At 42.0% G+C, this 25,713-nt stretch overlaps 1 protein-coding gene across 3 annotated transcripts in view; it reads right to left on the bottom strand.

Annotated features, from left to right (window-relative positions):
- The window catches only part of LOC117507043 (low-density lipoprotein receptor-related protein 1-like), a 446,568-nt gene that overhangs the window by 95,101 nt on the left and 325,754 nt on the right, over positions 1 to 25,713 (bottom strand). For all 3 annotated transcript variants that reach the window (XM_034166738.1, XM_034166739.1, XM_034166740.1), the window contains 17 exons: positions 23,934 to 24,138; positions 23,404 to 23,568; positions 23,068 to 23,312; positions 13,110 to 13,241; positions 12,144 to 12,371; positions 8,945 to 9,119; positions 5,706 to 5,800; positions 5,462 to 5,611; positions 5,177 to 5,317; positions 4,798 to 4,923; positions 4,577 to 4,708; positions 4,240 to 4,374; positions 2,186 to 2,315; positions 1,965 to 2,091; positions 1,720 to 1,871; positions 577 to 701; positions 14 to 388 (listed from right to left, as the gene is read on the bottom strand). In XM_034166738.1, the coding sequence (XP_034022629.1) occupies positions 14 to 388; positions 577 to 701; positions 1,720 to 1,871; positions 1,965 to 2,091; positions 2,186 to 2,315; positions 4,240 to 4,374; positions 4,577 to 4,708; positions 4,798 to 4,923; positions 5,177 to 5,317; positions 5,462 to 5,611; positions 5,706 to 5,800; positions 8,945 to 9,119; positions 12,144 to 12,371; positions 13,110 to 13,241; positions 23,068 to 23,312; positions 23,404 to 23,568; positions 23,934 to 24,138 (2,838 nt within the window). The remainder of the gene's footprint in view (positions 1 to 13; positions 389 to 576; positions 702 to 1,719; positions 1,872 to 1,964; positions 2,092 to 2,185; positions 2,316 to 4,239; positions 4,375 to 4,576; positions 4,709 to 4,797; positions 4,924 to 5,176; positions 5,318 to 5,461; positions 5,612 to 5,705; positions 5,801 to 8,944; positions 9,120 to 12,143; positions 12,372 to 13,109; positions 13,242 to 23,067; positions 23,313 to 23,403; positions 23,569 to 23,933; positions 24,139 to 25,713) is intronic.

Below are 25,713 nucleotides of genomic sequence, written 5' to 3' on the forward strand. Positions count from 1 at the left end.
TATAAATACTCACTCTCTACCACTGTCTTACGGTCACTTCCATCATCACTGATTTGCTGTATGTTGCCAAAGTGGATGTCACTAAAGAAGATACGATTAGCTCCCTTTCCACCGCCTCCTCGATAATCAAAAGTAAGTGCAATAACATTCTTCATGTGCTCCGGGTCCTCAAATGGCTTAATGGGTGCATTTAGGTTGTTTTCATCTGACAGGTGGACACTCTTTAATATGGTCCGCTCTGAATAGAGCAAGTAGCCGTCATAGTCACGACAGCTACGGCCATCTTCAGCCAGCATTCCATGGGCACAGGCACAAGTGCGCTGGCCGTTACCACGATAAAGACAAAGCTGCTGGCAGCCACCATTGTTGATCTTGCATACATTGATTCCTGAAAACGAACAAAATTCATCACATGATCAATAGCAAAAAGCAAATAAAGGAAAAGTGTAATGTAACCTGAGCAAACATCTGATATTTAATGAGAAATTAACATATATTTTACTGTAATTATTACTAATGACTAAATATTTTGAACCACAATCAATCTATCACTCTATCAATCTTGGTGGTGCTTACCTTGCTGTCGAGCCCTGTTGAAGACCTTGATGTCTTTGAGCTGCACTCCAATACCTGTCCTCAGAGACACAGAGTCTGTGGCATTGTCTTTACTCCCTCTCTTTATGGAGCCATTGGCATGTGTTCTGGGTCAAAGCAGACATAAATACAGCGTTAAATGTTGGCTGCAGTTAACAGATCAAAATAACACAATGTGAGGAAACACCACTCAATGTCAAATGTTATTGTGGTGTGCAATGTCCTGTTAATATTCCCATCATTAGTATGCACATTTTGCAAACACAGCAGTATTTTGCCGGAACATGTATTCCACATGATGTATGAATGCTATAAATAAGAAGATTGAGTACTGCTGATATAGTGGTCCCCTTATTAACATACAAACACATATGAAGTAATCCTTAAAAAATCTAATTGGCTCACCTGCTTCTTGAGGGCTACCAATATTCTTGATATCGATTGCCTAACATCGTTTGATCTTTTGTCATCAATAGCATGCAAATTTATGCAAAATATCACAACAAAACAGCTGCTCCACATAAGGTGCTAATGCTAAAAAATTAATGTTCCATTGCTTACCATTAGTGACATAAAGCCTGAACTAAAACAAACAAAAAAATTCCCAAGACTGTCCAAATTATTATGCAAATATCACAGTGACACTCATGTTGCACCAAGATATTTGTGATACAGGCAGCACAAAAAATAAGCTCTCCTTGTTAATATGAAAATTTAAGCAAACACCATATCAAGTCTCATGTTGCAACACATGCTCCACATGACACACGTGAACATTCCATCATTCAACACAAATGAGATACAGTGGTTTTCAGATCATATTCTTTATTATGCAAATTTATGGCCAGAACTTCGCCAAATTCAAATCAACCCATATATACTTCCTAATGTCTACATATGTCTTTAATATCAAGTGTATAACGTATTAATTTTGAGTTAGTGTGTCCACAAGAAAGTCTGTACTCTAGCACAAAAAGACAAAGGACTACAGTATATCCCTAGTATTATATCCACACACACATCTTCAACTGTTTATCCAAGATGGGGTCCCAGGGTATGTGACCCTGCAGCAAGGCATAAAAATCTTTGAGAATAAATAAGACATACTGCACATGGATATCTGACCTGTCACTCCAGTAGATGTAGTTCTCAAACACTGACACAGAGAACATGTCCATATTGTTGTTAGCGAGCACCACCTCCCTGTTCTCTCCAGTCTCCAGGTTGATGCGCTCAATCTTGTCCGTCCTGGCATCGCACCAGTACAGCAAACCATCCTACAGACAAAGTTGTGACATCCTCTACGTGTATTGTCTGTCAGTACATTGTAATAACGATTAAAAGGCAAAAAAAATAACATTATACCGTACCTGGTAATCAACTGAAATACCATTGGGCCAGCTGATACTGACATTAACCAGGACAGCCCTCTGAGAGCCATCCAAACGTGATCGCTCAATACGAGGATACTGGCCCCATTCTGTCCAGAACAGGTACCTACACAAGATACAAAGACAACTCGTCTTCAGTAGTCAATAATGAGAGAATGGCATTAATAGTTGGATTTAGACTCAGGTTTCCTTTCTCTCACCCTTTCTCTGGGTGGACAGTGATGGCACGAGGCTTATCCAGGCCCTGGGAGATAACCACATAGCGAAAAGAACCATTCAGTCTGGCCACCTCAATCACATCAAAACCTTGGTCTGTCCAGTAGATGTTTCCTGTGGCAGACAGAGGAGAAACAATAATACTACACAAGATCTCAAACACTTAAATATACTGAAGAAATGTAGATAGTAGAGGTGTGGATCTCCCGCTTATAAAACAATACAGTATGTATCTAGATACAACACAATTCAGGAACGATACTTGGTATTGTGGAATGATTCAATCTGATGCAATTCAATACATTTCAGTATACTTCTTTGTTTAATTTTGACATTCGTTTTTAATGATAAATTTGAATAAGGCAAAAGTGGTATTGTTTATCTTTAAATACATACTTCATGAGGGTTTTGCTACTGTTCTGCACCTGAATGCCTCTGCTGACCTTTTGCTCACCACTGGAGGCAGCACAACATACACTATCAGAAAGCGCAGCATAGAAGAAGCCCAGAAGAAGAAGCCAGCTGTTCATATCATAGCATAAATAGCATGGAATAACTTTTTTGTTCTGAACAAGTACAGCAGTATTAGCAAATTTATTACACATTTATCCATTATACCTCCTACCACTATCCAAGATGTTAAGTTTGTTTTTACCTCACAAAGTTAATGTTCCTGTGACCAGTCTTGCGAAAGCCTCAATCTTTGAAGTTTACAACTTTGAAGACATTGAAGTAACAGCAAAACAAGTTTAACTCAACCAATTAATGACAATAAAATTGAGTCTTCAGTTTATTTGCATACATTTAGTTTGATTCAAAAATTCGTATATGAATAGTGTAGTGTAATTTTTTTACCCAAGGCAAGTGACATGCTAATAACAAACATTTTATGATGATATATATGCAAATGCAAAAAGATGGTTATGTTGTGTGTTACTGATAATATTTAACAAATGTTTAGAAGGATAAAGCATATACTCCTTTTTGCGCCGACTGGGTAATAGCATTTTGGAAAACACACCTAATATATTCAAACATTATATGTAAAAAACATGTGTGCAAAATGTATGTAAGTCCCTTCAGCTGCTCCCTTGTTTTGTACTCGGGGTCGCCACAGCAAATCCAAGGTGAATCTGCATGTTGAATTTTTGAGTTTTACACCGGATGCCCTTCCTGACGCAACTCCACATTACATGGAGAAATGTGGTAGGGGTGGGATTCAAACTGGGAACCTTCCGCACTGAAACCAAGTACATTAACCACTTGGCCACCACCCCTACATGTGTGCAAAATGTATGTTCTCTTTAAAAGAAACTATGAGGGTAAAATTTGGAATTAAAGGGTGCAATCTGAGTAAAGCACTTAATTTTTCAAGAAAAGGAAAACTGATTTAAAGTCATACATACTGGTAAAAAAAATTATATGATAATGATAATTTGGGATTTTAAAGGAAGGGTAAATTTCCATGACCCAGAGTTGAACTCTCCAGGCCTGGGGAGTTTCCAAGAAGTGATCTCATCACACCTGGGTTTCTCTTGGAGTGATCACATCATACTTGGGTATCTCTTGAAGTGATCTCATCATACCTGGGGCACTTATTGAAAAATGAAATTATTAACAGCTCTTTTTATTGGTGTAAGATTTGCGATATTTAGAAAGGCCACCAACTTGAGATGGAAAAATTGCCCTGTTCAAAATATTTAAGATGATTGCTAAACAGTGTAAATCAAAGCTGTTCCGGTGTTTTGGAAGACTGTGAATTTTGTTTATTTTTCCCAACAAAATAAACAACTGTTGCTTTGGGACTTTGATTTTTCTCTGACGTTTCTGGACATCTTTAAGAAGATATTTTAAACAACTGAGCACAGCTAAAACATTTAGACTCTTGTTCAGGCAATTAAGGACTCTGTCCTGTTACTTTAAAGTTGATTTTTGATTCATAACAGTTGTTACAGTTAGAAGATAGTCAGTCTGAGAGGAGAACGTGACAGGGGACAAAATAAAATTCTCTCATCTCGTTATCTAAGATGCATTTCACCTGCTATCCAGTCAACAGCGATGCCTTCGACCCTGCCAATGCCATTGGTGACCACGTCCTCTCTCCACGTCTGATCTCTCTTGGCCCTGCTGATGGTGCTTAGTCCCATATCCACCCAGTAGATAGTGTCATTGTCTGTAAACGGATCCACTTATGATTACACTCAACTGAATTTTCCTATAATTTTACCACATGAATTACATCTCATCTTCAACCGCTTATCCCGGATTGGGTCACGGGGATGATTTACATGTAGATGTAAATTAAGCTATGAGTTCAACTGCATCAAAGAAATAAACTAACTAAGGTTATTGTTTTTAATTTCCAAATTACATACCAGCATGAAAATCAATGCCCACAGCCAGAGATGTGCCTGACACTGGTACCAGGGCATCAGATTTGTCTGATGGGTCCAAGGGGATACCACGTATGCCTTCATGCACAGAGTACAGCAGGAAAGAACCCACTCCTGCAACAACAACAAAAATGTTTCTATCACACTTTGTTCTTTTTCTGTCGCTTCTTGCTCGAAATCAAGGAAACAGTAAGTGTATCTACCCTCACAAGACTGTTGCCCTCGGCGCAGGCTGTATCCTGCAGTGCACATGCAGGCTCTGGAGATTGGGGAGGTGGGGAGACACAGCTGGGAACAGTCTCCGTTGTTATTACTGCATAGATTGGTGCCTAGGAACATAAACGCAAATACACAAAACAATTCAAAGAAAAGTGACAGACATAAACAGTTGTGCTCGAGTTTACTGTGGTAAAAACAAATAGGCTACGTGCATGAAGAATGAAAAATGAGGAAAAAACTGTTTGTTTTTTAAGTTGTATTATTTATTAATTTGGGTTTATTTTTGACATTATTTTCTCAGGTAGTTTGACCAAAATAAATCTTCCATAAGCTCTGAAAAAGACACAGCAGCCAGGTTTGCACCTTTCTGCACAGTTTCATTGTAGATTTTCATATGCATCATGGGGGACGTGCTGTTCCTCAAGATTTTCCAGTTGCCACCATCCTTCTTGTCACAGGTTCCTATCTGATCGGTTCCTTGGTCTGCCCACCACAACTTGTCTCCTAAAGGACACAACACAACAGACAGGTCCATTAGAACCAGACTTGAATCCATCCAGGTGTGATATCTGATGACCAAACTGTGCTTTAATGTGAGACTGAAAATCATCACTGATGGACATGAATAACAGAATTCTGGAGACCTACCCATGATGGCCAGAGCAGTAGCCTTTGTCAGTTTACCCTTGACCCCTTCAAGCACCTCCAGTGCTGACCCGTCCAGTTTGCAAAGACTGATGGTGCTGTTTCCTGAGCTGATCCAGTAAAGTTTCTCGGTGTCAAAATCAATGGACAGTCCTGAAAACAAAGACAGAGCTCGCGTGTCACAACGGTGTGCTGCCATCTGAATGAGTGTGTGAACATGTCAAAAAGGAGAAAGTACATCACTCACCAACAGGGCCTTTCTGGTTGGTAAAGAGAATACTTCGATTGCTGCCATCTGTGTTGGCCATGCTGATGTTGTCTCCATCCGTCCAGTATAGCTTCCTAAAGAAACAGGCATGACAAAATCAGAAAAGTTACAACATCCTATGATTCCTGCAACCATCTCATTATATGCTCATTATATTTATATATAAAAGCATCTGAACTGTTGAGAGTAATGGGGGCTGGAGGATATCCTAGCATACCTTGGGTGAGAGGCAGGACACCATGTCACCAGTCCAGCACAAGGGTAACACAACACTACTATTTACTTATTATACTCAACTAATTATTTGACTTTCATGTTTTTGCAGGATGAGGTACAGGAAGACTGCAGCAGGTAAGATTCAAATTGAAGACTTTCTTGATATGACGTGACACATGCTCTCATCACAGTGCCGCCAATTCACTGTATTAAATCATTTTAAAGCAACAACAAACAAACAAGAAAAGTAAAAACACTCAAACAAAAATACTTTTGGCAGCGAGAAGGTGCAATTGGTGAGCATGTTCCTCCACCATTACTACCTCTGCCAGCTTACTGAGGAGAGCAGTCAGAATCCTGTCATTTATACCCATTAGATCATTATCAGAAGACAAGAATGTTAATGAATGAGATATGGAAGCCCTGGCACACAATATTTAAGGAACCTAAGACAGATATAAGTGGACGGGTAAGATTTGGATCAATCAATTCTTAGATGCATCATGATGTAGATGTGGGTGATTCTCAATCAATTCACAAATGTCAATAATAGATTTGTAAAATGTTAATTGCGGAGATTGGAACATGACTACTGGCCACCGTTAATGAGCACTTTCCAAGTTCCTTATGTACTGTGCATCCAGAAGGTATTCACAGCATTTCACTTTTTCCACATTCTATGTTACAGCCTAATTCCAAAGTGGATGAAATTAATTTGTTTCCGTGAAATTCTACACACAATACCCCTTAATGACAATGTGTAAAAAGTTTTTTTTTTTTTTTTTGTGAATTTATTAAAAATAAAAAAAAATGAAGAAATCACTCATACGTAAGTATTCACAGCCTTTGCCATGAAGCTCAAACTTGAGCTCAGGTACACCATGGTTCCACTGAAACACTAGAAAGCTCCATTTTACTTAAAAATACACATGACCCTGAGTGTTTCTCAATTGGCTATACAGTGCCCTCCAAAAGTATTGGAACACTTGGTATTTCACACATTCTAATGCCATTTCAAATACAAGAAAAACAAAAACATAAAAAAAATTAAAATTTCTAAAATTATCTTCCTTAAACTCATACTGAAAGCAAATCTCTACAACTTGATATGAATTAATTAAAATCTAAAATACAGTTTCATGATGAAGTGGTATAGAGGAGGATTTTCTTAAAAAGAAGACCTGAAAGTTCAGCTACAATTTGCCTGAAAGTATATCTGGATGCAAGCCTAGATTTGATGTTTTGATGAAAGAAAATTTTTTATTTCTTCATAACTGATGTAAATAAAGTCCAAGACATATTCAGTAACTTGAAAATGTTCATGTATCCATCCCTTGACTTGTCTGAAGAAAACTGGCAATGAAACTGATTATTTACAGGTATGACACCAAAGTGCTCCATTACTTATGCAACCCATCATCATGGCTTTTATCATTTTAATTAATTTATATCAAGTATCACTGTGTGCACGGTAAAGGTTCAGCTGATGGCTCCACTGAAAGCAAACTCATTCTATTGTTTCATAAAGGGCTAAGAAAGAAACCAAGTGCATTATTAGTCTAGTATCATGACTGAAATCTAAAATCGTCTGTCAGTATTTTTGTTTTAATACGCACTGTGCAACGCATTGTGGTGGAGCGCATGCGTGCGTGTTCCTGTTTTTAATTATTCTGACACAAGCACAAAGTGCATTCGTGCACCACAATCAGTGCGCATGCACATAACGATGAAGTGAACATAAAGACAGGAAGAAGCTGCAGATGTGAGTCTGACCTTTTTTAGCTAGTAATATTCCAAACATGAGTCCGTCTGAACTCAGGTGGCTTTAGCAGGTGGGATGGGGAGCAACAGCCCCCTGAGTTTAGGAATTTGGAATCAGTGAATGAGAACCACACAGGTACAAATATGGCTAAGTTGTTTAAGAATGTTTTGGAAATAAATTCTTTATGGATCAGTACAAATACTTTGATCTAAAAAGTAACAAGCAGTCACACAGTGAGAAAAAAAGAAATCCTACACAGAACATAAAAAGATGCATCCATAATTGTTTTCTAATTGAATCGCACCTCTCTGAATCATAATCAGATTGAACTGTGAGGTACGCAAAGATTCCCACCCCTAACACTGTGCCAAAAAGCATGAATCCACATTCTGTACGTCAAGTGTGTCATAAACTATGAGGCTGTGTTTTGTGTTGTCTTGCCATTGTCAGAGTAAACAACTTCCACCACACCCTACAGCTGTTTGTCTACACGCCTTTAAGAACAGTTCCTGAAGCATTTCCAGTCCCACTGTGTGTGTTTGAGCACAGACACACAGTTTGGCCCTCTCCAACTATCTTTAGTCCCACCCATTCTTGGACACATTCTGGGCAGTGTGTTTTTGTGCCAGAAAGAGCAGACATATGGATCCAGCATCTGCTTCTCATTTTCCCCCACGCCAACAATGCTCAGATCGGAAACATTCCTCCGCTAAAGTCGGCTACAAGGCTACAGCAAGTCTTTCAAGAAGACAGACAAGTACACACAAAACAAAAAAAACATAAGAAAGCAAAGTCACTTCTTATGAAAATATAATTTCTTCATCCACCTCAAATACTCAAAACACATTCCTTCAGGACAAAACTAAATACGTAAATGCAGATAGTGTGTGTGTGTGTGTGTGTGTGTGCATGCATATTTGGGGAATAGTGAGGAGATGAGATTTCAAGACGCAACAAGAGAGAGAAAAATGGATATTTGCTGAACATGACATAAGGGAGAAAAATGAACACAAACACAAAAAAATGACACAGCCGGTAAATAATTCATTGACAGTCCATATGATAGCAAAAGATGTCTTTCAAAATACAAAGCAAGAAGAAAAAGAGTGACCGAAAGAGAACCAGGCCAGCAAAGCTGGAACCAAGAGTCAGATGTCACAAACCGTAAGTGCTGCTCAGACTGTCATCACTGACAAACAGGAAAGTTTGACAGACAGAACACATCTTAGTGTGTACCAACCCCAGTATTGGATGCAGCACCAGGCAGTGCGGTTTGTCCAGGCCCTGGATAAGAGCATTTTTGAAGGAGCCGTCCAGTCTGGCAACATTAATCTGTTTCTTATTGGCATCATAGCTGGTCCAGAACAGGTTCCTCGACACCCAATCCACTGCCAGCCCATGAGCATTCGGCAGATCTAAAGACAGACAAACAACATACGCACACAGTTAATTAATAAACATTCTTATTCCTAATCTTTTAAAACCATAAAATTCTCAATACAGTTCGCAGGATTAATGTCTCCGCTACGCACAGAAAATGGGAGATTTTTTTTCGCATGGTGTTCTGGTAACAGTGAAAACACAAGTTTGTAACATAATACTGCATGACTGAGACTTATTATGTGACCAAATATTTGGGCAGTTTGGGTTACGCTTTGCTAAAGTACACACAATTCAATTTTATATGGTATTTTAAGGAAAGAAAAGAACCAGGATATTTTGAAAGACTTTTTAGGACATTCTGAGCTATACCTTTTGTGCTATCCATTTCTTTTCCATCTACAATTTGCAGCATATTCCGACTCCTTTCAGAGAGAAGACATTATCTGACATTATCTACAAACAAGTCTATTGCACACTGTACTGCAAGGTGTATCTGACGATTAATATACTGTGACATCCTGGTGACAGTTTCTTGAACCCAAAGTCCTTTTTTTGTACAAAAATAAAGAAAACTGAAAAGTACTGACTAGACAGTATAAATGGTATAAAGTCATAGTTAGTATATATCTGCTCTACAGTAACAAATTTTGTTTGTACTTTGTTAACTGGTAGAGTAGGCTATGACGTCATCAGCCTGCACCAGCGAGTTATATGGAAAAATGTGAGAGTTCCCACTGCTTTGTTTTGCAATGAAAGACATGTAGCATACCGCAAGTTCTGCCAGGAAGACTCGGATTTCAAAGCTTTCATTCCGACTCACCTAATCCGTAACAGCTGTAATCGCTAATAGGAAACAGCGGGTCCCACTTTAGTCATCAACTCACGACAAATAGGAAACATGCATTCTAACTCACCTGCTGTTTGCAGACACTACCCTGAACTCTACCTTTGCCACCCCACCGCCACCAGTTGGCACCTGCCTTCTTCTAATGGCAGGATTCGAGTTCTGCATATCCCTACAACATTATGACTGAGGCCTCTGCCAAATGCTCTTCGAGCATTCTGTCTAGTATCACCATGGATTAAAATCTTTAACTTTTACTCTTCTTAGTCTTTGTGGTAGAAATGGCAGAAAATGCTGCACAGGAAAAAAGATTTGAGGAACAGCTGCTGTGTGGACATGATTCAGATTTAAGAAGTCAAAAAAGATCATTTGCAAACTGTCGAGCAGCAGTGGTTGCAATCTTTTCTATCACCTCAAATGAAAATACAGAGTATTCACTGCGCTTCACTTTTTCCACATTTTGTTATGTTACAGCCTTCCATAATGAAATAAATTGATTTTCCCCCCAAAATTCTACTCACAACACCCCACAACGACAATGTGAATTTTTTTTTTTTTTGGGGGAATTTTTTTGTAAATTTATAATAAATAAAAAAACTAAGAAATCACATGTACATATGTATGCACACCCTTTTCTCAGTATTTTGTTGATGCACCTTTGGTGGCAATTACAGCCTCAAGTCTTCTTGAATATGATGCCACAAGCTTGGTGCACCTATCTTTGGACAAGAAGAAACTTTGTAGAAGCTGTAGTTTTTGCCCATTCCTCTTTGCAGCACCTCTCAAGCTCCATCAGGTTGGATGGGGATCGTTGGTGGACAGCCTTTTTCAGATCTCTCCAGAGACGTTCAATTCAGGTCTGGGACTCTGGCTGGTCCACTCAAGGACATTCACAGAGTTGTCCTGAAGCCACTTCTTTGATATCTTGGCTTAGGGTTATTGTCCTGCTGAAAGATGAACCGTCGCCCCAGTCTAACGTCAAGAGCGTTCTGGAGCAAGTTTTCATCCAGGATGTCTCTGTACATTGCTGCATTCATCTTTCCTTCAATCCTGACAAGTCTCCCAGTTCCTACCACTGAAAAACATCCCCACAGCATGATGCTGCCACCACCATGCTTCACTGTAGGGATGGTGCCTGGTTTCCTCCAAACATGATGCCTGATATTCATGTCAAAGAGTTCAATCTTTGTCTCATCAGACCAGATAACTTTGTTTTTCATGGTCTGAGAGTCCTTCAAGTGCCTCTTGACAAACTCCAGGTGGGCTGCCATGTGCCTTTTATTGAGGAGTGGCTTCCGTCTGGTCACTCTACCATACAGGTCTGATTGGTGGACTGCGCAGAGACGGTTGTTCTTCTGGAATGCTGGAGCTCTAACAGTGGCCATCGGATTCTTGGTCACCACCCTGACTAAGGCCCTTCTCCCCCCATCATTCAGTTTAGATTGGCGACCAGCTCTGGGAAGAGTCCTGGTGGATCCGAACTTCTTACATTTACAGATGATGGAGGCCACTGTGCTCACTGAGACCTTCAAAGCAGCAGAAAGTTTTTTTTACCAATTAAGCTGTAGAAACATCTCAAGGATGATCAGTGGAAACAGGATGCACCTGACCTCAATTTTGAGCTTCATGGCAAAGGCTGTGAATCCTTGTGTACATGTGATTTCATAGTTTGTTTTTTCATTATTTTTTTAAAATAAATTAAAAAAAAAAAAAAACATTGTCATTATGGAGTATTGTGCGTAGACTTTTAATGTAAAAATGAATTTCATTCATTTTGGAATAACGCTGTAACATAACAAAATGTGGAATAAGTGAAGTGCTGTGAATACGTACTTTCTGGATGCACTGTAAATGTTGAGCAGAGATAGGAAGGAAACAACTCACGCTGCAAACTGCTTTGTGTCGCTTGATATTTATTATAGTTCATAAAAGTATTTTCAAAGACTGAAGTTACTTGAGAAAAAGTTTTCTATTTTTTCTACTTATTGTAGTTTTGCAGAATAAATATTCTAAAAATACCTCTGTACTGTGTGAAATATGTTGTAGAAATACAGTTGGCAGTAGAGTCACACCCATACCAGTGCTTAACCACTTCTCAAGCACTTACATTTAAATAAAAAATATATATATTTGTGCTTCAACTTAAACCGTGATAGAAATTTTTAAACCATACTGCACAATATACACAATCACTGTGTTTTGTCTTCCGTACCAGCGGAGACCACGGTCTCAACTCCAGTGCCATTGATGAAAGCTCTCTTAATGGTCTGTGTGCGGACATCTGACCAGTAAATCCGATGCTCCAGAGCGTCGTAGTCCACCACTGTCACATTGTCGATGTCCGGCACCGTGAAGGAGATGATATAGTTGTAGTAGGGGTTGTCAATGTCCACTCCTCGGATCTCAATTTGCCGAGCATACAGCAGGAACTGACGCGACTCTGCAAGTGGAGTGACAATAATCACATGTATTTTACACCAGTTTGAATGTTCTAATTAAAAGTTAAATGCCGTGTAAAATCAAAGGAAAAACCCATAAGTGTGCACTAATTTCAGAGTTGTGGACAGATGTATGCAGCATGGTTGGCTGCATGTGCACAATATTCCTTCCAGTTGGAGAAACACTTGCTCCAATTGCATCTTGACTTGAAAGAGTGTCTGGCTTGCTAACTCAATAGCACATCAGTGAATTCAATCAGTGCTGATACATTACAATAGCATTGGTCTGAACAGCCTTATCACTGTTTGACTGCGTGCAGCTGAAATGATAGACAGTGAGAGGGACAAAGAAGGCAGAGAAAATAATGACAGTGTCAGGCTGACTAGGTGGTGTGTGTGGAGGGTTGTGGTTGATGCCTGCATCAGACAGAATGCGTCTCTCTATTCCATTACACCAGGAGATAATAGAAAGTGCTGCCCTGAATACTAAACTAAAAGAGTAAACAGACGCTCTCTCACTTTTCATGCACAGAGACTTCAATGCACACAGAGCTGTCAAAGCAATACCAACTCAAAGCAGAAGTTAAAAGAATTTAATCCTGTCTTTTGCACATGAGCATCAAGATTACACCGTGGGGCTCAGTGATGGTTATACAGAGGCAGCAACATAAACAAATTATTTGTCTGCTCAGACAGGGGTCAAAGGGGGAGTTTTCTACAGTCAGCATTTTGACACTTACCATAGCAAGTACGTTTGTCAGCACCCAGCTTCATGAGGTGGGGACAAGCACACGAGAACGTCTGATTGTAGTTGATGAGACACAGATGAGAACAGGGCTCTTTGCCTCCCTTAGCTGCACATGGGTTAGGAGCTGTGCAGGCAATGAAAAGACTTAAAACATCAACTTACACATCTCACAGGATACCACACAACATCCCTACTTCAATAAAGAGGGCACAAGTTTATTCACTTTTATAATAAATGTTAGGGCTCCTCCACACATAGCACAATTGAAGCCGACTAGCACACGAAGGAGGAATTGCATGCCACTCGCAAAAAATCTGAGCCACCTCTAACGTGTCGTAAACCTGTCGCTACAACCATTCACGTACGCCAGCGGCCAAAAGGAGAGTGCCCTGTGAGTGCCTGTTCGATCCCTCTCTCAGCAGGTGTCAGACAAATTCCAGGTACCACACACGAACATCCAATACCACTCGCGGAGCACTTAGGAAATGTGGTGGCAATCACGCAGTTAGGACAAAAATAGTGAGCAGGCGATCACTTTCAAGCTAGCTGTGAAATTTGTCTAAGTGCCCCCACGACTGTGGCGTTGCCAAGCAACACACATTTGGCATGCCAGAGTGTCGGCTCCCCCCACTACACATGTGGCGTGTGTATGTTTCGCCCCCCCACACACACACACAACACATGTGGCGTGTGTATGTTTCGCCCCCCCCAACACATGTGGCGTGTGTGTGTTTCGTGCACCCCTCCCCCAGCTCTCCCCCCACAACACAAGTGGCGTACATGGGGGGGGCACACTTGCATGAAGTGCTGATAAATACAACCCCAATTCCAATGAAGTTGGGACATTGTGTAAAATGTAAATAAAAACAGAATACAATGATTTGCAAATCCTCTTCAACCTATATTCAATTGAATACACCACAAAGACAAGATATTTAATGTTCTCCATCCATCCATCCATTTTCTTCCGCTTTATCCGGAGTCGGGTCGCGGGGGCAGCAGCTCAAGCAAAGCCGCCCAGACCTCCCGATCCGCACACACATCCCCCAGCTCCTCCGGGGGAACCCCAAGGCGTTCCCAAGCCAGCCGAGAAATGTAGTCCCTCCAGCGTGTCCTGGGTCTTCCCCGGGGCCTCCTCCCAGTGGGACGTGCCCGGAACACCTCTCCAGCGAGGGGTCCAGAGGGCAGCCGGAAAAGATGCCCGAGCCACCTCAACTGACTCCTTTCGACGTGGAGGAGCAGCGGCTCGACTCCAAGCTCCTCCCGAGTGACCGAGCTCCTCACCCTATCTCTAAGGGAGCAAACTCATCTCGGCCGCTTGTACTCGCGATCTCATTCTTTCGGTCATGAGCCAAATCTCATGACCATAGGTGAGGATCGGAACGTAGATCGATCGGTAAATCGAGAGCTTTGCCCCCCCTACTCAGCTCTCTCTTCACCACGACGGTCCGATACAGCGACCGCATCACTGCAGGTGCTGCGCCAATCCATCTATCAATCTCACGCTCCATCCGTCCCTCACTCGTGAACAAGACCCCAAGATACTTAAACTCCTCCACTTGAGGCAAGGACACTCCACCAACCTGAAGAGGGCAAAGCACCTTTTTCCGGTCGAGAACCATGGCCTCGGATTTGGAGGTGCTGATCTTCATCCCGGACGCTTCACACTCGGCTGCAAACCGCACCAGTGCACGCTGAAGGTCCTGATTTGACGACGGCAACAGAACCACATCGTCCGCAAACAGCAGAGACGAGATTCTGTGGTTCCCAAACCAGACCTCCTCTACACCCTGGCTGCACCTAGAAATTCTGACATAAAAATAATGAACAGAACTGGTGACAAAGGGCAGCCCTGGCAGAGGCCAACGTGCACTGGAAACAGGTTTGACTTACTACCGGCAATGCGAACCAAGCTCCTGCTGCGGTTGTACAGGGACCCGATACCCCTTAGCAAAAGACCCCGGACCCCATACTCCCGGAGCACTCCCCACAGGGTGCCCCGAGGGACACGGTTGAACGCCTTCTCCAGATCCACAAAACACATGTGGACTGGTTGGGCGAACTCCCATGAACCCTCGAGCACCCGATGGAGCGTGTAGAGCTGGTCCAGTGTGCGGCGACCAGGACGAAAACCACACTGCTCCTCCTGAATCCGAGGTTCGACCATCGGTCGAATTCTCCTCTCCAGTACTCTGGAATAGACCTTACCGGGGAGGCTGAGGAGTGTGATCCCCCTATAGTTGGAACACATCCTCCGGTACCCCTTCTTAAACAGAGGGACCACCACCCCGGTCTGCCAATCCAGAGGCACTGTCCCCGATCCCCACGCGATGTTGCAGAGGCGTGTCAGCCAAGACAGCCCCACAACATCCAGAGACTTAAGGTACTCAGGACGGATTTCATCCACCCCAGGAGCCTTGCCACCGAGGAGCTTTCTAACCACCTTGGTGACTTCGGCCTGGGTAATGGATGAGTCCGCCTCTGAGTCCCCAGTCTCTGCTTCCTCTTCAGAAGACGTGACAATGGGATTGAGGAGATCCTCGAAGTACTCCTTCCACCGCCCGACAATATCCCCAGTCAGGATCAACAGCTCCCCACCCACACCGTAAACAGTGCTGGTGGAGAGCTGCTTCCGCCTCCTGAGGCGTCGGACGGTTTGCCAGAATCTCTTCGAGGCCGACCGATAGTCCTCCTCCATAGCCTCCCCGAACTCCTCCCAGACCCGAGTTTTTGCCTCTGCGACCACACGGGCTGCGGCACGCTTGGCCTGACGGTACCTGTCAGCTGCCTCTGGGGTCCCACCTACCAACAAAGATAAGTAGGACTCCTTCTTCAGCTTGACGGCATCCCTTACTTCCGGTGTCCACCACCGGGTTCGGGGATTGCCTCCGCGACAGGCACCAGAGACCTTGCAACCACAGCTACGAGCAGCCGCATCGACAATGGAGGTGGAGAACATGGTCCACTCGGACTCCATGTCTCCAACTTTGTTTTTGTGCAAATATTTGCCCATTTTGAAATGGATGCCTGCAACACATTTCAAAAAAGCTGGGACAGTGGTATTTTTACCACTGTGTTACATCAGCTTTCCTTCTAACAACACTCAATAAGCATTTAGGAACTGAGGACACTCATGACTGAGTATAAAAGGAGCATCTCCAAAAGTTTCAGCCGTTCACAAGCAAAGATGGGGTGAGGATCACCACTTTGTGAACAACTGCTTGAAATAATAGTCCAACAGTTTAAGAACAATGTTTCTCAAAGTTCAATTGCAAGGAATTTAGGGATTCCATCATCTACAGTCCATAATACAGTGAGGAAAATAAGTATTTGAACACCCTGCGATCTTGCAAGTTCTCCCACTTAGAAATCATGGGGGGGGGGGGGGGGGGGGGTGTCTGAAATTTTCATCTTAGGTGCATGTCCACTGTGAGAGACATAATCTTAAAAAAAATAAAAAAATCCGGAAATCACAATGTTTGATTTTGTAATAATTTATTTGTATGTTACTGCTGCAAATAAGTATTTCAACACCTGTGAAAATCAATGTTACTATTTGGTACAGTAGCCTTTGTTTGCAATTACGGAGGTCAAACGTTTCCTGTAGTTTTTCACCAGGTTTGCACAAACTGCAGCAGGGATTTTGGTCCACTCCTCCATACATATCTTCTCCAAATCTTTCAGGTTTGGAGTTTCAGCTCCCTCCAAAGATTTTCTATTGAGTTCAGGTCTGGAGACTGGCCAGGCCACTCCAGGACCTTGAAATGCTTCTTATGGAGCCCCTCCTTAGTTGCCCTGGCTGTGTGTTTGGGGTCAATGTCATGCTGGAAGACCCAGCCATGGCCCATCTTCAACGCTCTTATTGAGGGAAGGAGATTGTTTGCCAAAATCTCACAATACATGACCCCATCCATCCTCCCTTCAATACGGTGCAGTCGTCCTGTCCCCTTTGCAGAAGAGCATCCCCAGAGTATGATGTTTCCACCCCCATGCTTCACGGTTGGGATGGTATTCTTGGGGTTGTTCTCATCCTCAATGCCAAGCCACAGTCTGCACATGTTACAACAGCGTGGCTTCGTAATAAAAGAGTGCAGGTACTAGACTGGCCTGCCTGCAGTCGAGACCTGTCGCCCATTGAAAATGTGTGGCACATTATGAAGCGCAAAATACGACAACGGAGACCATGGACTGTTGAACAACTGAAGCCGTACATCAAGCAAGAATGGGAAAGAATTCCACCTTCAAAGCTTCAACAATTAGTGTCCTCAGTTCTCAAATGCTTACTGAGTGTTGTTGGTCCTGAAACACAGTGATAAACATACCACTGTCCCAGCTTTTTTGAAATGTGATGCAGGCATCCATTTCAAAATGGGCAAATATATGCACAAAAACAATAACGTTTATCAGTTTGAACATTAAATATCTTGTCTTTGTGGTGTATTCAACTGAATATAGGTTGAAGAGGATTTGCAAATCATTGTATTCAGTTTTTATTTACATTTTACACAATGTCCCAACTTCATTGGAATTGGGGTTGTATGTACAGATGGAGAGCCACGTCTGAGTGCACACAGCACAGCAAGCCACCTCCCAGCTGATCGCTGGCCAGAAACTCACTGACAGCTGGAAATGACAGCTCAGTACACAGACGTATAGAATAGAATAGAATAGAATAGAATAGAATAGAATAGAATAGAATAGAATAATTCTTTATTGTCCACCGATGTGGAAAATTGTCTTCGGCTCACCAGACAAAAAAACAGTCATAAAACATTCATATAAACACACGAATAAAACAAAAATAAGATACATAAAATACATGGAAGTAAAAGAAGAAATAGAATAAGACCTAGTAAGATAAATAAAACGTACAGTAAGATCAAATAAAATCAAATAAAACAGAAGTAAAGCAGTTCAGGTTTAATTTGTGGAGTGGTCACTTTTTTTGAGTTCATTATGGTGATGGCATTTGGTATAAAAGATTTTTTGAAAGAACCTTTGGCCAGAGGAGCTCTGTAGCGCCTCCCAGACTTCAAGAGCTCAAACTGACAGGACAGAGGATGAGAGCTGTCTGCCAGGACTCTCTCAGCTTTCTTCTTCATCCTGTCAGTGTAAATGTGAGCCAGAGTCTTCTGGGGTTTTCCCACAATTTTCCCCGCCATTTTTACAATTCTATTTAATTTGTCCTTACATTTACAACTCAAGTGACCAAACCAAACACAAAGATGAAATGTTAAAATACTCTCAATATGTGCAGAATACACAAGCTCTAAAATCTGCGGATTAACACCAAGACAACTCAATCTTCTGAGAAGACTGAGTCGCTGTGAACATTTCTTAAAGATAAAATCAGTGTTTTCAAAGAAGCTCAAGTGACTATCAAGAACTGTACCAAGATATTTAAAAGTTTCAACCGTTTCAACAAGCTGGCCATCGAGTGAAACTGGCTGCATGGTCAGTTCTTGCTTTGTGTGAAAAACAAGCTCCTTTGTCTTAGACACACTGATTTCCAGCTGGCTGTCGAGACACCAAGCTTCAAGAGCCTTAGTGTGAGCAAGATAGGAGGCTTCGCCAGAGGAGTCACACTTCTGTAGCAGGCCGACTAGGGCCATGTCATCCGCGTATTTAATCAGTTTAAAGTTTGTGTCATTAACTGCAAATTTGTTTGTAAAAAGAGAGAAGAGCAGAGGTGAAAGAACGCTACCCTGTGGGCAGCCAGTGCTTATGATGAGCTCTCCTGACAGAATGTTGTTAGCACAAACTCTTTGAGGGCGACAAGACAGAAAGTCTCTGATCCAGAGCATCAGGCCCTTTTCAACATTTAAATCAGCCAGCCTTTTCAGAAGAATATGTAATTTCATAGAATTAAAAGCTGCACTGAAGTCTACAAACAAAACCCGAGCATATGCTTTAGCAAGTGAAAGCTGCTTTGAGATCATGTCCAGCAAGATCAATCCGGCATCATCAGTACCTCTGTCCCTCTTATAGGCAAACTGCAGAGGGTCTAGTTCACTGACCACTGTGGTGGTCAGGACGTCAACTAAAACTCTCTCCATAGTTTTACATAATATGAAGGTTATGGCAATGGGCCGAAAATCTTCAGGTTTGCTTGCCCCTTGCCCCTTTTTGGTATAGGCCTTATTATGGAGAATTTCCAAGATTTAGGCACTCATGTGACAAGAAGGGAATTAAACAATCTGGAAAAGACTCCTTTTAATTGAGGAGCACAGTCTTTGAGTAGACGGGCTTTCAGGCCATCTGGGCCAGTGGCCTTGTTTGGCTTCAGTTTAGAAAGACTTTTAGCCACGTCATCCTCAGTGATAGCTGTGGGAGCTCCTGCTGGAAGATTTTTACAGATCTCATCACATTCCTGTTTATCATCCACTTTATCAAATCTACAGAAGAAACGGTTTAACTCATCAACAAAACATTGATTAATGGTTGTAAGAGCATCACATTTCTTACTGGATTTGCCCATCAGTGTATTTAGACCTTCCCAGGCTTGTTTTATATTGCCACTGAAAAATTTACTTTCTACTTTATTCTTGTACTCAGTTTTTGCCTTAAATATATTCCCTCTCAGCTGTCTCCTTTTTTCCTGCATTAATTGCACATTACCAGAGCAGAAGCCTGCCTTCTTTTCATTAAGACAGATTTTCAATTGTTTGGACACCCAGGGTTTGTTATTTGGGAATATTTTCACAGTTTTAGTCTCTGACACATTATCCTCACAGAACTTAATATAAGACGTGATGGTGTCAGTGAGTTCATCTCCATCCAGACAGGATTCAAAGAAAATGTCCCAGTTTGTTTCATCAAAACAGTCTCTGAGTTGCTCTTTGCTTTCCTCGGACCACACCTGTACCTGCTTATTAACTGTTTTAATTCTTTTGACCACAGCTTTGTATTTAGGCAAAAGATGAATCACATTGTGGTCAGATTTTCCAAGAGGCAGTCTTGCGTACCGCTTTATAAGCCTCTGGGATGTTGCCATAGCAACGGTCAAGTGTCCGATGCAGACGTGTAGGACAGTCTACATATTGCTGTAGAGTGGGCAGGTGGTCAGACAGACTGCAGGAGTTAAAGTCACCCAGAATGAAAACGGGCTGGTCAGCAGAGCGGGTGAGTGCATTATTATAGCTCTCTGCTATTCTCTCTCCTGCTGCGTCGTCATCTGGACCAGGCACGTATACGAGAATGACTGTGATCTGTCCGAACTCCCGCGGAAGATAAAAGGGTCTAAAAGATACAGTCAGTATCTCATAGTCAGGTGTGCATACTTGCGCTCGTATGCTGTATTGAGTGGCCCAGCTGTTATCCACAAACAAACACAGACCCCCTTCGATGGATTTGTGCGCAGTGCGCGCGTCCCTGTCCGCTCTGACAGTGGTGTAGCCTGACAGGCTCGGTGTATCGTGATGATCTTTAAGCCATGTTTCCGTCAAACACACAAGATTACTCTGTCTAAATTCACTGTCATGCTTGGCTCTCAGCACAAGTTCATCGAGTTTATTGCTTACCGAGCGGACGTTAGACAGAGTGATGACAGGCAGCGGGAATTTGCTGCGGCGTCTCCAGAGTCGGTGCCTCACGCCTCCCCTGGAGCCACGCTTTTTCCTCTTCCCCAGACATTTAAGAGGCCGTCGGATTTCCTGACAGTCCGCAGGTAGACAAACTGAAGGAACCCCACCAGGTGAGCGAAGTGACAAAAGATGCTCTCTGGTGTAAGTAAGGAAGCTTTGCCGGCTTGTGAGGCAGCTCCCGTGCGCAAACACTGATAGGCAGAAAATGATCCACAGCAGTGCGATTTTCATTGCGACGATAAGGTCCAAAGTGCAAAGTGCAGTGAAGTTCTGACAGGTCACATCCACATTAAACCAATGAACTGCTTAAAAAAATACGTTAAAACAAATTTAATAACGCTAACAGACAAACAGTGAAACAAACAGTGAGCGCAGGGTCAGCAGCAGGCCGCGCCCCCGGAAGTATCACATTAAAAACACAGAGACCACCGCCAGGACAGGTATATAAATAAGAACTACAATAACTACATACACAATTACATGTCATATCTGTCTGACAGGACACGCGTGTCAGGCCAGACACAAACGCGGGCCCGGCCCAACACACGTGTCCTTTGAACGGCGCAGTGCAAGAAAGACATCGTGTCATGTGAAACAGCTCACGAGGGTGACATTACATTCAGATCGCCTGCTGCGTGTCCACATGATCTGACAGTCCATTTCACCTGGGACAGCCTGTCAATGTGGACGCTGTGCAGGCGCTCCAGCTCGTCACAAAAGCGATGTATGTTTTATGTATTTCCACGTGACGACAGCAAGCACACATGCGCACGTCATGGTGGACAGTTGTAAGGTCATATCCTTCAAAACACGGTACGTGTTCTACAGCTGTGAGGTCCAGGTCTAGAGATCCCAACAGCTGCTGCTGTAATCAGCCACACCCCCTGTCCATTCAGCGCATACACCAAAGTGTTACTCTCCGTTTCTGTGTTATGTGATCATTGTTTTTAGTTATTTTGGCATGTAATTGTGTATGTAGTTATTGTAGTAATTATTTCTATACACAGATAGAAATAATAAAACATTGTAAGGGCGCACTGCTTCATTCATGTCACTTCATGATTGTACGTCTATGACCATGGTTCATATACAGAGGCACAGAAGGATCATACTTGTACTGTCCGCTCAATAAGAGGGATTAAATTTTGGAAATTGCTGCGTTTTATATGGTGTGTGGTTTTCTTTTTTTTTTTCTCCACAGCAGCGGCGCGATGTGGTGCAACACGTTCCAGCTGCTCGCACTGTGTTTGTGCATGCACATGCTCGTGTTTGGTTTGCGGATTTTCTTCTGGTTTCTGCATCTTTCATGTTATGTGTGAAGGGGCCCTTAAAGATGCAACAAAAGAATTATGGCAGTTGCTCCTGTGTCAGCAAGGCTCAGACTTAATGTATGCCAGCTGAAGGTCTGTCATGCAACAGTTACATTGCCTTTGCAGGAGCTAATGATCATGTCCACCAGCTAAGTGATGCACACATCTCACAAACATCTCAGCTGTTTTCTCTGAACTACTTTGTGCCAGCTACAGAGAGAGCTACAACAGGTGTGTTTAATGCTATTTAATCAAACAATATACTGTAAATATAAAGTCTGTGTGCTGCTGTGCTACTTCAGGGTCATCTACTACAAACACGGTACCAGTGGTCAGGGTGTGGCAGAGCAAGAACAATTGCAGACTTCAAGGTTTCATAATTTATACATAAAATACTGATATTTCTTATTTCGTAGAGCCTGAGGAGACTTAGGCTGTGCATTTACAATTTGCAGGTTTACTGTCCTAATGGTGAAAAAGAAGACAGCAGGATCTAGGGCTGTCTCATATCATACTTCTTTTCTGTGAAATAATCTGTATGCTGAGATTAAAGTGTCAATTTGTGATGAGTCTTTTAAATGAAGACTGAAAGAACATGTTCACTTTGATTTTTTGGGGGGAGCATAAAGTGAAATTACCAATTTTTTACATAGTGTTTTAATGTGTTTATGATTGTGGTTCAACAGCAACAACAATGACAACAACAATAATAATAATCACCATAATCACAATAATAATATTTATGATTATTATTATTATTATTTTTAGACATATGGGCAAACCAAATCACTTGTAAAATACAGAATACAACCATTCAGTATCTTGCAAGTCATTAGCAGCACAACAACAATCATCATCAACATCATCATCACAATAATAATATTTATGACTATATTATTATTATTATTATTAGACATATGGGCAAACCAAATCACTTGTATAATACGGAATACAACCATTCAGTATCTTGCAAGTCATTAGCAGCACTTTAAAATCTGCCCTTAGAAGAACAGACAATCACTGGAGAGAAGTTGCTGTGCATTAATGTCAGTCTTACCCTGTGGTTGTCGAGATGGATGATAAACCTGCAGATCAAAAGGTTGCGTGTTGGTTCTTTGGACCACAGTTACATTGCTCCCTGTCCACTTGTTTGCCTTTGCCAGTGTATTGGTCCTCCAGTCTGTCCAGTAAACCTCGCCACCATACATGGTGACAGCAAAGGGATGTGATAGGTACTCATGACCCCGAAGAACCTCAATGAGCCCAGAGCCATCATACTTGGCTGAATAAATGGCATCAGACCTGAGCATGACACAATAATCAATAAGTCGTCGGTGTACGTTTATAAATAATGCTCATCAAAAAATGGATAGATTTGTGTGGTGTATTTGACCTGGCATCGATCCAGAGAATGCGGCGCTCTAGATAATCCACTGTGAGACCATTTGGCCAGCCTCCATTGCCAGTTTCCTTGTGGATGGTCTTCCTACCTTCTCCACTCATGGATGCAGCTTCAATCCTTGGTAAACTGGCATCCCAGTCTGTCCAGAAGAGGATCCTAAGTTGTGGTGACACAACATACAGGAACAAAGTGTAATTTAACTATGGAAGATACACGTCACCCCCCCCCCCCCCCCCCCCCCAGCACCACCACCACCAAAAAAAAAAAACCCAAACACATTTGTCTTTTAAATTATATCATTGGTTGTAAAGTGTGCATAAGTACTGTAATTCAGTGGTTCCAAACACTCATCCTGAGAACCAAAACAACTTGAGTTCAGCCAATCAAATGCTGGCAAATACCAACGTTGCACGTTACTTGCTAATTAAGTTTACTTAGAACAGAGAGAGTTAAAAAATATGAAGCTCGGGGGGTTCAGGCGTAGAGTTTGGAACCATAGTTGTAAATAGTGTGATAGTTACCCATCCCGTGGGTCCAGAGCAATTGCTCGAGGGTGCTCCACCTCACCAGCGAGCAGTGTGGTTCTCATGGTGCCATCTAACTTGGCAACCTCAATCTGGTCCAGGTTGCTTTCTACCCAGTAAATATTTCCTGCTATCCAGTCCACTGCCAAGCCCTCAGGGGTTGCCAGTCCATACTGAATTACCACATCAAAGCTGGTTAATGCTACAAGAACAGTCAAACAGAAGAAGAGAGAAAACAACAGGGTGGCACAGAAAGAGGTATCATGAGGTTGGATAAATGTTTTTGTGCTATTCATCTTTACTTAAAATGACTTGCTGTTCGATAAAATAAAGATTCCTCCAGGGTGCTTAAGTTTCATAATGGAAACAAGCATTATTCCTTTCATAAAAAATATGCGTAAAGACCTCGAAGACTGGGATTTGCCGATGGCAGCTTTTACACCTATTCAGGCTGTACAGCAATCCAACACAATCATCTATTTTGCTCCAGTGTTTGCAAGTACATAAAAAATATTCAATCTATTTGCATTCCAAGCTAACACCACTTTACACACTTATTCCCTTCATTCAAATTACTAGCTTCCTTGTTTTGAATATAACATGTTACCACAACAAATAAAGACAAATAAATAAAGCACTAGATCCACTATACCCCAGCAGGGGGTATGAAGGTACAATTACAGAACAGAGCTCAGTGAAACTTACAGTCAGAGCCACAAGTAGTTGAACGGTGACACAGTTTTTGTAATTCTGCCTCTGTACACCACCATAATAGAGTTGAAATGAAAAACAAACAAGATGTACAGACAAAAGGTTTTGGTGTCATCCCCAGCCACACATTATTTTCATTAATTAATTCTACTTGATGGTTATTTCCAATACAGTAGTGTTCAGAATAATAGCAGTGCTATGTGACTAAAAAGATTAATCCAGGTTTTGAGTATATTTCTTATTGTTACATGGGAAACAAGGTACCAGTAGATTCAGTAGATTCTCACAAATCCAACAAGACCAAGCATTCATGATATGCACACTCTTAAGGCTATGAAATTGGGCTATTAGTAAAAAAAAAAAAAAAAAAGTAGAAAAGGGGATGTTCACAATAATAGTAGTGTGGCATTCAGTCAGTGAGTTCGTCAGTTTTGTGGAACAAACAGGTGTGAATCAGGTGTCCCCTACTTAAGGATGAAGCCAGCACCTGTTGAACATGTTTTTCTCTTTGAAAGCCTGAGAAAAACAGGATGTCCAAGACACTGATCAGAAGAACAGCGTAGTTTGATTAAAAAGTTGATTGGAGAGGGGAAAACTTATACACAGGTGCAAAAAATTATAGGCTGTTCATCTACAATGATCTCAATACTGTACAATGGACAAAAAAACCAGAGACACATGGAAGAAAACGGAAAACAACCATCAAAATGGATAGAGGAATAACCAGAATGGTAAAGGCTCACCCATTGATCAGCTCCAGGATGATCAAAGACAGTCTGGAGTTACCTGTAAGTGCTGTGACAGTTAGAAGACGCCTGTGTGAAGCTACTTTATTTGCAAGAATCCCCCGCAAAGTCCCGCTGTTAAATAAAAGACGTGCAGAAGAGGTTACAATTTGCCAAAGAACACATCAACTGGCCTAAAGAGAAATGGAGGAATATTTTGTGGACTGATGAGAGTAAAATTGTTCTTTTTGGGTGCAAGGGCCGCAGACAGTTTGTGAGACGACCCCCAAACTCTGAATTCAAGCCACAGTTCACAGTGAAGACAGTGAAGCATGGTGGTG

This window comes from Thalassophryne amazonica, chromosome 3, assembly GCF_902500255.1.
Source record: "Thalassophryne amazonica chromosome 3, fThaAma1.1, whole genome shotgun sequence".
NCBI lineage: Eukaryota > Metazoa > Chordata > Actinopteri > Batrachoidiformes > Batrachoididae > Thalassophryne > Thalassophryne amazonica.